This window comes from Vombatus ursinus, unplaced genomic scaffold (assembly GCF_900497805.2).
Source record: "Vombatus ursinus unplaced genomic scaffold, bare-nosed wombat genome assembly UNPS02014799.1, whole genome shotgun sequence".
Lineage (NCBI taxonomy): Eukaryota > Metazoa > Chordata > Mammalia > Diprotodontia > Vombatidae > Vombatus > Vombatus ursinus.
The window spans coordinates 13,184,457-13,199,308 of record NW_020954577.1 but is presented as its reverse complement, the minus strand read 5'-3'; the positions used below and the strand labels follow the sequence as shown (position 1 = coordinate 13,199,308).

General features: G+C 40.5%; 1 protein-coding gene across 15 annotated transcripts in view; it reads left to right on the top strand.

The window, feature by feature from the left end:
• HDAC9 (histone deacetylase 9) overlaps positions 1-14,852 on the top strand; it is a 698,100-nt gene that overhangs the window by 326,409 nt on the left and 356,839 nt on the right. The window contains exon 13 of one of the 15 annotated variants that reach the window (XM_027872089.1): positions 2,611-2,880. The exons of the other annotated variants lie outside the window; for them this stretch is intronic. Within the exon in view, the coding sequence (XP_027727890.1) occupies positions 2,611-2,880 (270 nt within the window). The remainder of the gene's footprint in view (positions 1-2,610; positions 2,881-14,852) is intronic. 15 annotated transcript variants of the gene reach the window in all.

Below are 14,852 nucleotides of genomic sequence, written 5' to 3'. Positions count from 1 at the left end.
ATGACATATTTTCATGTCTTCTAAAAACCAGTGCAAGTTAATGTTTTAGAAAAATACTTTTGACATAGACCTCACAGTCTCCTCTTCAACCACGGATGTGACATAGGAAAGTTAATCCCATGGCACGTACCTGAGCTATATTTGTGGCTCTCCAGGTTGTGTGGGAAGGGTTTTTAATCTGGTCTATCTTTGGTGATATGTATGCCTGGGGAAAGGGGTGGTGAAGTGATCCCTTAGGGAAAGTGAATCATATCAGATAATCACCCTGAGCTTGGCCCTGGGAGTCACCACATTCCAAGGTCCAAAGCCAGTTCTCTCTCTTGTTAGGCAAATGTTCATTTCCCTGAGCTCACTCTCAATGCTCCGTGGCCTGTGCTGGCTCCCTACTCCCTCTGACACTTAAAACTCTTCATAAGCCAGGCCCTTCTACCATTCTGGTCTTCTTCTACCTAACTCCTTCTAAACATTTTATGATCCAGCCACACTAGCTTTCTTGCAGTTCCTTGAATACAGCACTCCATCTCCTATCTGTCCCTTATGTATGGATTCCTCTGCCCCCTCACCCCAGCCTCTAAGTTCAATCTCACCTCCTAAAGGAAGCTGTCCGTGGTCCTCCCAAACACTGATGCCTCTGCCTAACATTACCTTTCATCTATTCAATATAGTGGGCATACTGTTTTAAAATGCATTAAGACTTTCAGGACATCCTATTTATCTTGTATTCTGTGCTTAGACCTATGTATAAGTTATGCCTCTCCCCCAGAATGCGTGTTTTCGACTTTATTTGTGTCTTCAATGCCTGGCATCATGCCTGATACAGAAATGCCTGGGGACTCATTAGTTGAATCAGTGAACGAACATGAAGCAATTATGGTTTGTTAATTTTCAGTATGTGAGGAATTGATGAGTAAAATCTGCAATCCTCTCAGGACTCTCACTCTTCACCATGTTTTTGAGCCAGTTGGTGATTATTTTACAAACTTCTGCAAGCCCAAGTTCTGTTCAAAGCATTAGTGGTGTCGGCTTCTGTCTTGTTTGACTCCACAGGCTTTCATGAGACTTTGATGAATAGAGAAAAAACCAGTCATGATGCTCTGCCCCAAAAAGATGCTTTCCCTGTTTCCTTCCTCCCATTTCATTGACATGTCTCTACCCTTAACATTTTCACCTTTTCACTTTCTTAAAAGTAGCCTGGAAAAAATAGGGCAAATCTCTATAAAAGTTGTTTAAAGGAGAACAAGGCTATTGACTTCTACAAAGGCTATGATGGTGTAAGTGAAAAGTAGCCCCAAAGGCCTAATTTTGCCCCCAGGGAAGAGATAAGGAAGCATCTCTCTCAGAAGTTAGGCAGGGATGGACTGGAGGTACAAAATGTGGCATACACTGGCAGACTCAGCTACTGGGAAGGGTTTCCTCCACGAGGTACTTGAGAGCAAGCATGTTTTCATTTTGGTACTAGTATCACTAAGGCCCAATGCAGTGTGGGGTGTATTAAATGGGGAGTAACTGTCATTTTTTTTGAAAGAAGGCAAAATCTACCAGAATATGCAGAATTCTGCACTTCTGATCCATCCCTACCTGACCCCAGAGAGAGGTGCTTCCTTATCTCTTCCCTGGGGCCCAAATTAAGCCTTATAAAGATTCAACATCTGGCTCCCTTGGTGTGTTCTTTACATTTACATTATTATAGCCTTTGTACAACTCAGTCTCCTGGTTCTCCTTCCTCCTTTAATCAACTTTGAAAGAGATTTGTCTGTTTTCTTTTTTCCAGGTTATTTTTAGAAAAGAGAAAAGGTGAAAATTTCAAGGATAGAGACATATCTAAATGAAATGGGAGGAAGGAAACAGGGAGAATTTGGGAGAGAATGAAAGGTAGCTTATGTCTGGAAATAATTTATAAAACTGAAGTTAGCAACACGATTCAGTTTATTTTTCTTTAAGTTTAAGCAAACTAAATTTCTCTAAAACTCAGAATTTTACAACTGGGTATTCTTATATTCTTGGTTTTCAGAGACATTTAAGATGATAATTTATTTGGGGACTGTTGGGATCCATACTGAATTGAATATTCAGGATGAACTCCTTAACTTTGTGCTCCTGCAATTTACAGATATTATTATCTGCAAATTCTATTATTAGAATGTTAAATTATTATAAGATAATTTTATATTAAATTATTATATTATTATTGACAATTTCTTATGGCGGTTAACATCAGATGTGGGATCCTTGTGGAAATTTTTCGCTGCTTTTTCCTTTTTGCAAGGAATATTGTTCACAAGTTGATGTGCATAAAAATGCCTCGGTAAATCCCATATTTGTGGCAATTTCATGTTTCACGCTGAAAGTTTTCCTTTCCATCTTTCTGTGTTTCTAAGGGACTTTGAAGAGAAGTATCATCTGTGTTAATTTGTAGAGGCCTCCTCCCCTCCATAGGCACAGTGGAATGATGGGGACAGTCTCCCGGTGGCCTGAGCTCTAGCATTGTTAATGAAAGTTAAGTTACAAATTGACCCATTCGAAAAATGTAAGTGTAGAGCAAAATGACCATTTGGCTTCTCTGTTCCCATGGAGTTGAAATTGCTTTAAAACTTCGCCACTCTCTTCCAGATGCTTTCCAAGTCCATTGAGCAACTGAAACAGCCAGGAAGCCAATTGGAAGAATCGGAAGAGGAGCTTCATGGAGACCAGCCCATGCAAGAAGACCGGGCTCCCTCCAGCACCAGCAGTGTTCGGAGTGACAGCAGCTTGGGCCCAGATGACGGCCAACGGGGACCCCCCTTGGGGGCTGTGAAAATAAAAGAGGAACCCCTGGACAGTGACGATGATACTCAGCCCCAGCAAATGGAATCTGGGGAGCAGGCTGCTTTGGTACAACAGGTAATAGGCAAGGATTTGGCGCCAGGATTTGTAATTAAGGTTATTATCTGAACACCAAGCTCTGCCCACGATTAGGTCACGGAAAGAGAAGATCAATTCCTAGCCTTGCGTCGATCTGGGAGTTTGGTTTGAGAATTTAAAGCATCCCACCAAGGCAGGCATTTCTGTATGTACATTTTCAATGTAGAGAGGGTTCTTTGAGCATCGACTAATGGAAAGAGACCTGTTTCACTAAGATTCCATCCCTTCTGTCCTTGGGTTAACGATAGACATTCTGTTGGCCCTGGACTCTGTCCCATCTGTTAACTTCTCACGGAAGAAAATCCACAGTTGGTTGTATCCCCCATGTTGAGATCAGCCACTCCAGGAGTCAGCTCCAGGCGTGATCAATGAAGCATTCTCTTGCTCTCTCCCTTTTTCGTTTTGTCCTCACACATTGATTTTGACCTTGACTCCTATGTATATAATGTATCATACTGCAGTCTCAGACACTGTTAAGGGTAGCTTTTTGTTTCTTCCTTTTCCCTTCCTTCTGTAGAAAGGTTCTGGCGTAAACGCCATTGACCTTGGATTTGTGTGCATTGGTAGTAATTGAACATATTAGAGTTACAGGTGGTTGTAAAGAAGCAGATTGGAGTCCTAGTTTTATTTTTTATATTGTAGCTTGTCTGATTTTTTCATTGCATAGTTGACTTTCTCCTGGGTTTTCTGATGACATCGTCTAGAGAGACACATTCCCGTGAAGCAGACACAAAACTGGATAAAGAATGATAGACAGGCACCACCCTGCTTTAACCAGATCCCATGGTAGAGCCATGTGTTCAGTAATAGACAGCACCATGGGACCACCAAAATGTGAAAGTTGGCCATGACATTGTTCTCAAAAGAGAAGAAAAATGAGGTCAGATACCTAGGCCGTGGTTCTAGAATCTTCAAGATGGCAGTCTCATGAAAAAAAAAATGGCATTCTAAAAACAGTTTGAGCAGATAGAGGTAAAACGACAAAAGAGCATTCCAAAATTCGGAAGGTCAGGCTTAAGGAGAAACACAACAAGCCAACCTACCATTTGTATATAGAGCACCTTCATGGAGATTGTGTCCTCTGAAGCTATAAGATCCCAACAACTCGGAATTCGTTGGAAGATGCTATCTACTTAAGTCAATTCTTTGTCAGGTTTCTGCCGTTCTACAAAAAAAGTGATTCTATGAGACTGGACAGGAAATGCCTTATGGAAACAGGAAGTCCAAGTGATTCGTGTACTAAGGAATGTAGGGGGAAAAATTGTGGGGAGGACAGTATTCAACTCTCTGTTTTTAAAGGGCACTCCATGAATTGATTTATTGTCTAAGAAAATAACAACTCAAGCAGGGAAATTGTTAAGGAAGTTTTCCAATGAAATATTTCCTTCATGTTCCTTTTTGATGTTTGCCTTGTTTTATAGGTTTACTCTGGTTAAACTAGTTAAAGGTTCATTGTATTAAGCCCCCTTTAATATGGATAATTCAAAACTGACCAAGAATTTGTGTTTTTTTTTAAATCCAAATATTTATATTTCTCAATCCAAGGCATTTTAGGGTACAGGATCCTGTTTCGAGAGAACCAGGCTGCCCAGCATTGACTTGTTCCAATGCACGTCATGGGCATGTGGTGTTTACATTTTGCTGTGATATTTAAAAAAAAAACACTTTAAAATATGATGGTATCTAAAGATACACTATCTTTTCTTTCTTTTTTTTTCTTTTTTAAAATATCAGCACCAAATTAAAACAACCTAAAGGAAATCTTGGAACCATAGAACATAGAATGAGTTTGCTATGTAATGAAAAGCCTAAAGATTTGACATCCCCCCAAAACAGAAAAGAATTTTCCTTTCACCAGTCTATTGTTGCATTCAGCCAATTGGTCATATTAAAGTGATATACCTGTCTTTTCTGGATAGAAAAGAACAATGGTACCACAAAATATGGCAATTAAAAAAAGTGTTTGTTTTTCCATCTTATGAGGAGTCATTTCCTGGAAAGCCTTTATCCTGTTTCAGAGGGGGATTGGGTGGGAAGAAGATAGTGGGTCTTTTAAGATACGTCTTCTTTAAGGACGACCCTGCTAGCAGAGAGACGTATAATTGATTTCCCAAGGTGTGTCTGTCTAACAACAACAACAATCAAGCTCTGTTTTATAGCATCATTTGGAGAGCGGCATCAGGTTGATTACCAGACTTGAGCTATGTTGAAATGGAAATTCAGTCAATTTCATCAAGAAACTACCTGGAACTAGTGAAAAAAGGAAAGCTGGGCTTGAATCCTTTTAGTTCTAATTGAGAAATGTCTCTTACATTTAAAATCAACTGTATTTATTATAATTTACACCCACATGGGTGAGATCATGTTTTGTGTTGTAAATATATCCTGTTTGTATGTACACCATTTGCCTTCTGTTATCAGTCTCTTTCTCAAATAAAGTTTTGTTTTTTATTTTAAAAGATTCCTTTTCAGACCTCTGCCTTTGTGTAAACTCAATCTCCTCAGTCTATTTCCTCACCAAATACTTCCAACACCTCTCAAGAACTTGTCCTGCTTTGTTGAAAAGAGCAATGACAACTTTCAACAGTGATTTTTTCATTATTTTAAATGAAATAAATATGAAATTTCAAAAGTTAGTCTGTATATATCAGTCATTATGAAATTACAAACAAGTCAATGCTTTGTATTCTTTTCCTAAAGAAACCTGCCTTTAAAGCCTGGAGACTTGCCTTCAAATACCGGCACTGTTCATAATTTTGTAATCTGGGACAGTCAGGCAAGAAATGTTTAGAAAACATTTAGTCCTTTCCAGCACTGTGCTGCTATTACAGATAAGGATGAAAACAGCCAAATCACCTCTCTGGATGTTGAACTAATGGTCTCTAAGGTCGAAACCAGTTTTGAATCTGTGATTCTGCGCTCAATTCAATCCAATTTAGCAAGCATTAGAAAATGCCGACTGTAGGCCAGGCACTGTGCTAGACCAAGAAATTAAAAAAAAAAATAGTTCCTGTCAAGAAGGAGCTTCCATTCTCCTGATATTTTATATAAAAAAATATACTGGAAGAATTATGATGAATTTGAATGAAAAAAGCTGACCATTCTCAAATTTTTTCAACTTCTAAAAACTAGGTTTTTTTTTTAAAGTGTCCAACCCAGTGCCCTACACATAGAAGGTCCTTGTTAAGCAAGTCAGTGGCTGAATAATGATGTTGTAGTAGTTGATATTGATGGTTACTTCCAGGATGGCAAGTCTTGCCAAGAATTATGGTGACTCCCTAAATCAAAGGTCAAAGGTCAAACTCCTTCTCCCAAGGACACTTTTTATTTGAATTTGACATCATTCCTAAATCAGTCACATTGTGGAACAAGCTACAGATCAAGGTGACATTCGTTCTCTTTCAGATACAGTAAGAGGATCACCTAAGTGTGGAAAGCCATCAACACCTGTGTTAATGGGCTTCATGCATTCACTCATTTATTCATTTAACAAACAGCTGCAAAACACCTGCTGTACACAAGATTGTGTGCTGGGGATGTCGAAATGTCACAGTGAAAGTCCCTGCCCTAGGAGAGCTGCATCTGGGTGGACGTACTCTGCACCTCCTACCAGGTGTGTGTGCACGTAGAATGTAGCTCAAATGAAATCTAAGCTAGAAGGAGCCTTAGCGGTCATCTGGTCTAATTCTCTCTTTTGGAGAGAATAAGTGACTTGTCCTAGGTCCCAGAGGAACATGTGGCAGGTCTAGATTTTAACCCAGGACCTCTGACTAAAGAGCCAGTGCTGTGCGATCTGGAGCATGATCTTTAACTTCTCATTGTCTCAGGAGACTCTCTAAGACTTATTATCTATTAGAGATAGTCTAGGAATTTTCCGTGATAATAAAATCACAGATTTCTACAACTGTTACCGTGTAACTCATACATAATTAATTATCTCTTTTCCGGTTATTCGTTGAACTTCAGTTACTTGGAGACCTATAAATTAGTGTCTCTTAAATCCAATAGACAAATAACCCATCCTTGGAAGGTTGCCTCAAGTGGTTTGCATTCATATTCTCTCTCTCTCTCTCTCTCTCTCTGTCTGTCTCTCTCACACACACACACACACACACACACACACACACACGCACACATACTATTATCTAAGATGATTGATTTCATATAATTTAAATTGAAATCCTAACAGTTGCAGTTTATAAGAGACTTTGAGGGGGGGTAGAAATGGAGTTTCCTACATACATTGTTCCTTGTTCCCTGATACTTTGAAAAATGCTGTTCCACTTTTATCGGTGCAGAGAGTTCTTTGAATGGGGATAAATCCACGTAGAATGAGAATTTCTGTGACTTTTTTTAAAAACAATAACTGTCCCCAAAGCAATGTGACTCAGGGTGATTTCCTAGGGTATGTGCTTTGAGGGGGTGAGCAGTGATTCATTGAGGCTGCCAGTGGGCAGACACAGTGGCTCCACCAGCTGGTGCTGAAAGGGATCTGAGGTTAATGTAAATCTATATATTTATAGACAGAAGGAGCCCATAGCCTCCTTCACCCCTAACTATCACCAAGCCAAGGGTTCAGACTGTTCCTTCTTCCTTTAAAACAGTTACTTGTTAGGCTTCCAAGGCTACCTTCCATATAAAAGTGGTCAGAATAAAAGGGATACATTCATTCTTCCTCCATTCAGTCACTAAAGTGATTTTCCTAAAGGGCAGGTCTGATCATGGCATCCCCCTACTCAGTAAACTCCAGTGGTTGTCTGTTGCCTCCAGGGTCAAATGCAAGATGTTCTGCTTGACATCCAAAGACCTTCATAACCCAGCCTCCTCCTGCCTTTCCAGTCTTCTTACCTTACACTCCAACATGAGTTCTTCAACCCAGTGATACTGGCCTCTTGACTATTCTATGAACAAGATACTCCATCTCGTGGCTCCAGACATTTTTCTGGCTGTTCCCCATGCCTGGAAAGCCCTTCCACCTCCTCTCTCACTACTGACCTCTCTGGCTTCCTTTGAGTTTCGACTGAAATACTATCTCTTACTACAGACTTACCCTAATCCTTCTCAGTTCTAATGCCTTCCCTCTCTTAGTTTTTTTTTTTAATCTAATTATCTTGTATATAGCTTGCTTTGTATATATTTGTTTGCAAGTTGTCTCCACAATTATATTGTAATCTCTCTGAGGTTAGGGACTGTCTTTTGCCTTTCTTTTTTTTTGTATCCCCAGTGCTTAGTATAGTATCTGTCACATAGTAGGGGCCTAATAAGTGTTTATTGTTTGGTTGATTAATAGGGATGGGGGATTGGGTGGGACCTTGTCTTCAAAACCCTCACATCAACCTAGGAATAGTCTTGATCTTTCCTGGCACTCTAAATGATCATATTCGATACAAATGCACATGTATGCATGTATCCATACATCTTCAACAACAACAAAACCATGTACCTGTGTGCAAGTATATGTTTTGATTCTTCTGTGGTTTTACAGTTATGTCTGACTCTTTGTGACCCCATTTGGGGTTTTCTTGGCAGAGATACTGGAGTGGATTGCCATTTCCTCTACCAGCTCTTTTTAACAGATGAGGAAACTGAGACAAACAGGGTGAAGTGACTTTCCCAGGGTCACATAACTAATGTCTGAGGACAGATATGAATGCAGGAAGATGAGTCTTCCCAACTCCAGGCCTGGCACTCTAACCACGGTATCACCTAGTTGTCCTAAATATATGTGTGCATGTGTGTATACGTGTGTATTTCTGTGTGTGTGTGTGTGTGTGTGTGTGTGTGTGTGTGTGTATAAAACCATTTTTTCCACTACATTCAAATTTCCAAGTTAACATGGCGGCCTGAAGCTTTTGAATTTGAGTTGGATGCCATGAGTAAGAAGGAAAGGCTATCAATCTTTAAGTAGGCTTTTGGAGGAATATTGCCCTGGTCAGGATAACATGCTGCAGAGAACATGTAGACCTAGAGGAAGACCCTTCAACCCACTGGGAAGATCCTCATTGGAAGAATAATTGGGGGACAAGAATAAGAGACTCCATAGGATGAAAAGGAGTGGCCAGGTTGTGGCCCCTCCTCAGTGGAGGCTTTCATCAATTTCTCCTGACATCCACCTCTCATGGCTCTGTCTCAGCATGTGACCAGCCAGTCTTCTCTGTCTGTCACGTATTTTCCCTTGTAAAGCTCTCCTCCTTTCCCCAATCCACACTGACATCATTAGTCATGTTCCTAACTAGCCCTTTGTCTATATGGCTAATCCTGCTCTGTATCTTTGTGGATTCCTTTCTTTCTGCCTGGAATGCCCTCACTCTTCTCTTTTCCACATTTGAATTCATTTCATGTATTTGATCTCCTTACTCTACAAGACACCATTAACCTTTTTCTTCAAGTCAGAACCTTCCTTTTCCATCCAAATTTTCTTCAATTGTTTCCTAGGTGTTAGTTGGATAATACTATAGGATCTCAGAGAACTGAGACATAGCACCATAGCCAATATGGTTGCGAAGTCAGAGCAAAACAGAGGAAGACAACAAATCCAAGATGCCTTCACTCTTGCTTTCAGGGGGTTGTTCAATCAAAGATCAACAGGCATTTATTAAACACCTACTATGTACTCAGTCCTAGACCAGGAGCTGGAGGTACAAGGACAACGGTAAAGCCCTATCTGCCTTCAAGGAGTCCTAGTATATCTCCTACCCAATGGTCACATTGATCCCAGGCAAACCTAGGATGATGCTGCCCCTGTAAGTACAGATGGAGTGCCCAGTTGTGGAGAATGGAGGCCCTTGGGAAGGCAGTCAACCATTCTGGTAGCTGGGAATCCCTCTTCATTTAATCCCTCTTCATTCTCTTAAGAGAGATTTAAGTTTCTGATTTATTCTTCCAGCCCCAAATGTGATCAGATTTATTCATAATTTTGCCATTCCAATGGTCTTTGGGTAATTCCTCCCTTGTAATTTCATTTTGGGCAGCTAAGTGCACAATGGATAGAGTGCCAGTCAGGAAGACTCATCTTTCAGAATTCAAATCTGACCTCAGATACTTACTAAGTGTGTGACCCTGGGAAGGTCACTGCACCCTGTTTACCTCAGTTTTCTCATCTGTACAATGAGCTAGAGAAGGAAATGACAAACCCCTCCAGTATCTTTGCCAAGAAGACCCCAAAATGGGGTCACAAAGAGTCAGCCACAATTGAAACAACCGAACAATAATTTCATCTTAATTCTTCTGAGCTTTTATCCTGATCCTGATTACCACTGATATCACTGATCCTGGGCTTCCTTCAAAGTGCAGCTCCAATGCCACCATCAACATGCCTTTGGCATTGCCCTGACTATTATATCTCTGTTCCTTTTGAAATTACTTTGTGAAACATTGTATCTATTTTATATTGGTTTATCTGTGCTAATGTTTTATCCCTTTCAATGGAATGTAAGCTACTTGAAGGCAGGGGCTGTTTCATTTTTGTGTTTGTTTCCCCAAGGGCCTGGCGCACTGTAGAAAACAAATATGTGCAATTGAATTGAATCCAAACTCATTAAGCTAATTGGCAATAATTCAGGTTTTAATGATGTCATCAACACCATCAACAAAACCCTGCCCTCAATTATTTCTCTGCAAAGGATATCACCTCTTTTTTAATTGAGAAAATAAATACTATCTATGGTAAACTCCCTCACTTCCCTCATAAGGTTCTTCTACCCACTAAGAGATAGGTGGCTGTTCTCCTTTGCTAAGTCTAACCCACCCACTTGAGATCTTGATTTCAACCCTTCTAGGAGGGCTGTTCCACTGTTGTTCCCCGTTCCCTCTCTTATTCCCCCCGCCCTTCTAGCAGGTTACTTCTCAGCTGCCTACAACCACACAATGTATTCCCAAGTCTTAAAAATCCTCCACTTTACCTACCATCTATTGAAATTCATTCTCTGAATTCCCCCTCCCTTTCTCTGCCAATTTCTTAGCATACCATCTCTAATGATTCACCATCCACTTACTTCTCAGTCTCATGCAATCTAGACTTTCTGGATTCTCTTCTCTCTAAAAATAGCAATGATCTCTGAACGACCGAAACCAATGACCTTTTCTCAGCTCTTCTTGTCCTTGTCTTTCTCTGTAACCTTTGATACTTTTGAATACCTCTTCCTTCTGGGTGCTTTTTCTTTCCTTAACTTTTACGATGTTGCTCTCTGTGGGATTTCCTCTTGGTGTGACCATTCTTTCTCAGTCTCTTCTACCGAATCGTCATCCATCTCCTCCCCTCCAATACATAAATGTTTCCTACATTTTGGTTCAAGACCCTCCTTTCTCTCCACTTTCTTCTTTAGGGATCTTATCTGCTTCAACAGATTCAGTGATAGCTTCTATAGCATGACTTCTAAATCTACCTATTCAACCCACATCTCTCCAGAACTCATTTTGTCAAGGGCACTGCCACCATCTTAGGCTCAAAGGTTTGGAAACTCAGATGGTCCTTGACTCTGCCCTCTGCCTTGTGCCCCACTTCTAGCCAGTCTCCAAGTTCTATCCATTCTGATCCCATGATGTCTCAAACTTCTCCCTTTTCTCTCCACCATTCCCCCCTCCCAATTCTACCCACACACTCCATTTAGGCCATGCTTGCATGGACTTCATCCGATGGCAGCATAATTTCTGATCTAGTGCAAAGAACTTTCAATGACAACTGAAAAACTGAATGGAATTTCTCTCTATATTGCAACCTGACACTATTATATAAATGCCAATTTCTCTCTCCTAGCTATATGGACCTTTGAGATCAAGTCCAGCCCCTTCATTTTACAGCTGAAGAAACTGAGGCCCAGGAAGATTAAAAATTGGACCCAGATCACACAAGAAGTAGCAGAGCTGTGATTTGAATCCAGGTGTTTGGACCACAAATACAATTCTATTTCACATAGAACTTAGCTTTGAGCACTTTGAGAAGCATTAGAAAAGGTTTGATCATTCTTCTTAGTGTGAGTCAAAATACAAGCCCGAAAAGTTTCTGGACTAGAATGGCACAAACAACAGTAATTGTTGCTCGTGTTAATATGCAGTTGGAATCTGCTAAGTGTTTCATCACTATTATTGCCTTTAAGTCTTACACCAGCCCTATGAGGTAGGCATTTATGTATCTTAGTTTTGGAGATAAGGAAGCAAAGGCTCACATGGGGTAAATGGCTAGGCCCACACAGCTGGCACAGTGTCAGAGGCAGGATTTGGCCCGAGCCTTCTTGTCTCCAAGTCCAGATCTCTCTCCTCTAGGTCTGGCTAGGGTGGTCCAGTCTGAGAATGAACCTTTTCCTTCATCTGAGCCACACAGACCCATTCTAGCTTAATCTCATCACAAGAACAGACTTGAAGAAGGGATCCAGTCCTCAGTGATTTTTTTTTTGTTGGAGGAATTCTTTATTTCTTGCAATTACAAGGGAAGAACCAGATCATAGACACACTGACAGATGCCATGACCAAGTTCTCTGAGCTGAGCAAGAACAGAATGTTTTCTAGTGTTTCAGGTTGGATTGAGAAGACAAAAAAACAGTTGAGGTTCAGATATGGGAATGGTTGGAATCAGGCAAACAAGCCAGAGAACCTTTATCATGCACTTACTATGTCCCATATACTGCACCAGGTCCCTTGGATACAGATACAAAGAATGAAATGCCTACCCTCAGGAAGGATTAATTTATTAACAAGATATGGTTGTGATGGATTGAGCAGGCACTCTGCTTTCTTCTACCTAGAACCAACAGTGATTCTCCTGGAAAACAGGACAGTTTCCTATAATTCCTTCAGGTAGCAATATCTAGTCTACCCATACCACTTCATGGTAATGTCAAGTTCTAGGAGCACAGCAACAAAACAGGGCCCATTGGATGCCACTCCCTCTACCATTCAGGAAACTCCTGTGGTTCTCTCTTACCTCCAGAATCAAGCAAAAATTCTGTTTGTTCATAACTGGCACCTTCCAGATGATCCAATCTTCTTAATACCTTTGCCCCTCTAGGAGCTCTGGGGTTTGGTAATGTTGGCCTCCTTGCTGTTCATTATATGCCATGCTCCATCCCCAGAGCTCTGAGTATTGCCGCTCGCTGTCTCTGATGCCTGGCATGCTCTTCTCCCTCATCTTGTCTCCTGGAGTCCTCGACTCCCTTCATGTCCCAGCCAAAATCCCACATGTTTTCCCATGTGTAATCCCAATGTGTAAGAAGTCTTTCATTATTCCTCCTAACACTAGTAACTTCCCCCTAAGAGATTATTTCCAATTTATTGTGTGTGTGTATACCTCTATATGTATATCTAGTTTGCAAACAGTTTTTTTTTGTCATATAGTCTTCCCAGTTAGACTGTGAGTTCCTTGAGAGAAGGGGGTGCTTCTTTTGGTTTATTATTATTATTTTTTGCCTTTGTATCCCCAGCATTTAGCACATAGTAGGCACTGAATACATGTTTGTTGATTGACTGATTCTTCAATTTCATGGACTACTGTGCTGCTGTTTTTAGAGGGAGTGCTGTTTGGAGATTACACTATATTACATGTGTGCATGTATGTGTGTACGTTCGTGTATGTGTATGTACGAATCACAGAATAGAAGGAGGCAAAGATGTTACTCACATACTGTAGGAGCAAAAAGTCTTTCAGCATTGACTAAAATGAAGATGAATCATTTCTCTTTGCTGTTCAATTGTAAGAGATCATAAATATGGGCTCACATCATAAGATCATATACTGGTTCAATCATAAGAGATCATATAGTGGTTTGTTGGCTCCTAATGTGCTGTTGACTTACTATAACCCTTGAATCTTAACGTAGTGGAAAAGACATCGGATTTAAAATCAGAAAACTCTTGTGGGGATCAAAAAAAAGGTAACTTAAAAAGTTCTTCCTAAGTCATAAAGGATTAGGTGAATGCTACCTATTTTGGAGTAGCAGTGGTAGAGGTGGTGGTGGTGGATATTCTAGTAGTATTGTTGTTATTATCCTGAAAGAGGATAAGAATGTCCTCCCCTTGTTTGGTATCAATTGATGTAGCATATGCAAAGTACTTTGCAAGCCTTAAAGGACAGAAAGACTAGCTACAATTATTATCATGAAAGGAAAGGAAATAAGAACTATCTCTTTGGCTTGTGGAGAAGGGATTTTTTTTTTTTAACCATTAAAGCCCCACTAAACGTCTGTATTATCTCAACTGGAAAGTTACCCTGTAATTTCCTTATCTCCTGCCCAATTAATGAACCTAAGTCCTTAGTAGAGTGTCCAACTCTAAATCCAATCAGAATGCAGAAATCTAGGCATTTGAGTCTTGAGTCCAAGAACAAAGATTGGTAACATCTGAAGATTATAAACCACAAAAGTGAATCCTGCCCCAAAATGATCAAGTGTATTTGGGAGTCTTGGTTTTCTATTAGGAAAGACAAGTCTTGATCAATCAGATTAAGATTTCTCTCGTTCTCAATACTCCCATCTGTTCTTAAGTTAAAAGCACTTTGTTATCTTTGGATGCCAGCATACAGGGGAAATGAGTTTCTTGCCCTTAGGCATCTCTGGAGATTCTTAGGGATTGGTTTCTTCTAATTACAGCACCAACCATCATTAAGGAAGCTCCTTGCAAACTGGCTGGCTGCTCTTTAAAGCACTCACTGTCCCAGCAAACCTGGCATCTTTCAGTATCAGAAAACTCCCAGAGATCTTGGTTATTGACACATTCATCTTCTCACTGATGCTCAAAAGGAGCTGCCAAGCTGGTCAGCAGAAATGATACGAAAGCAACGAAGATTCTTCTCAGAAGACTGCAAGTGTAGGACATGCTCTGGCCATTGGAATTGAAAGTTGTGTCATTAAAAAAAGGGAGAGAGAGAAAGAGAGAGAGAGAAGAGGGTGAGAGAGAAAAGAGTGAGAGAAAGACAGAGAGAAGAGAGAGAGGAGAGAGAGTAGAGTGAGTGGGAGAGAAGA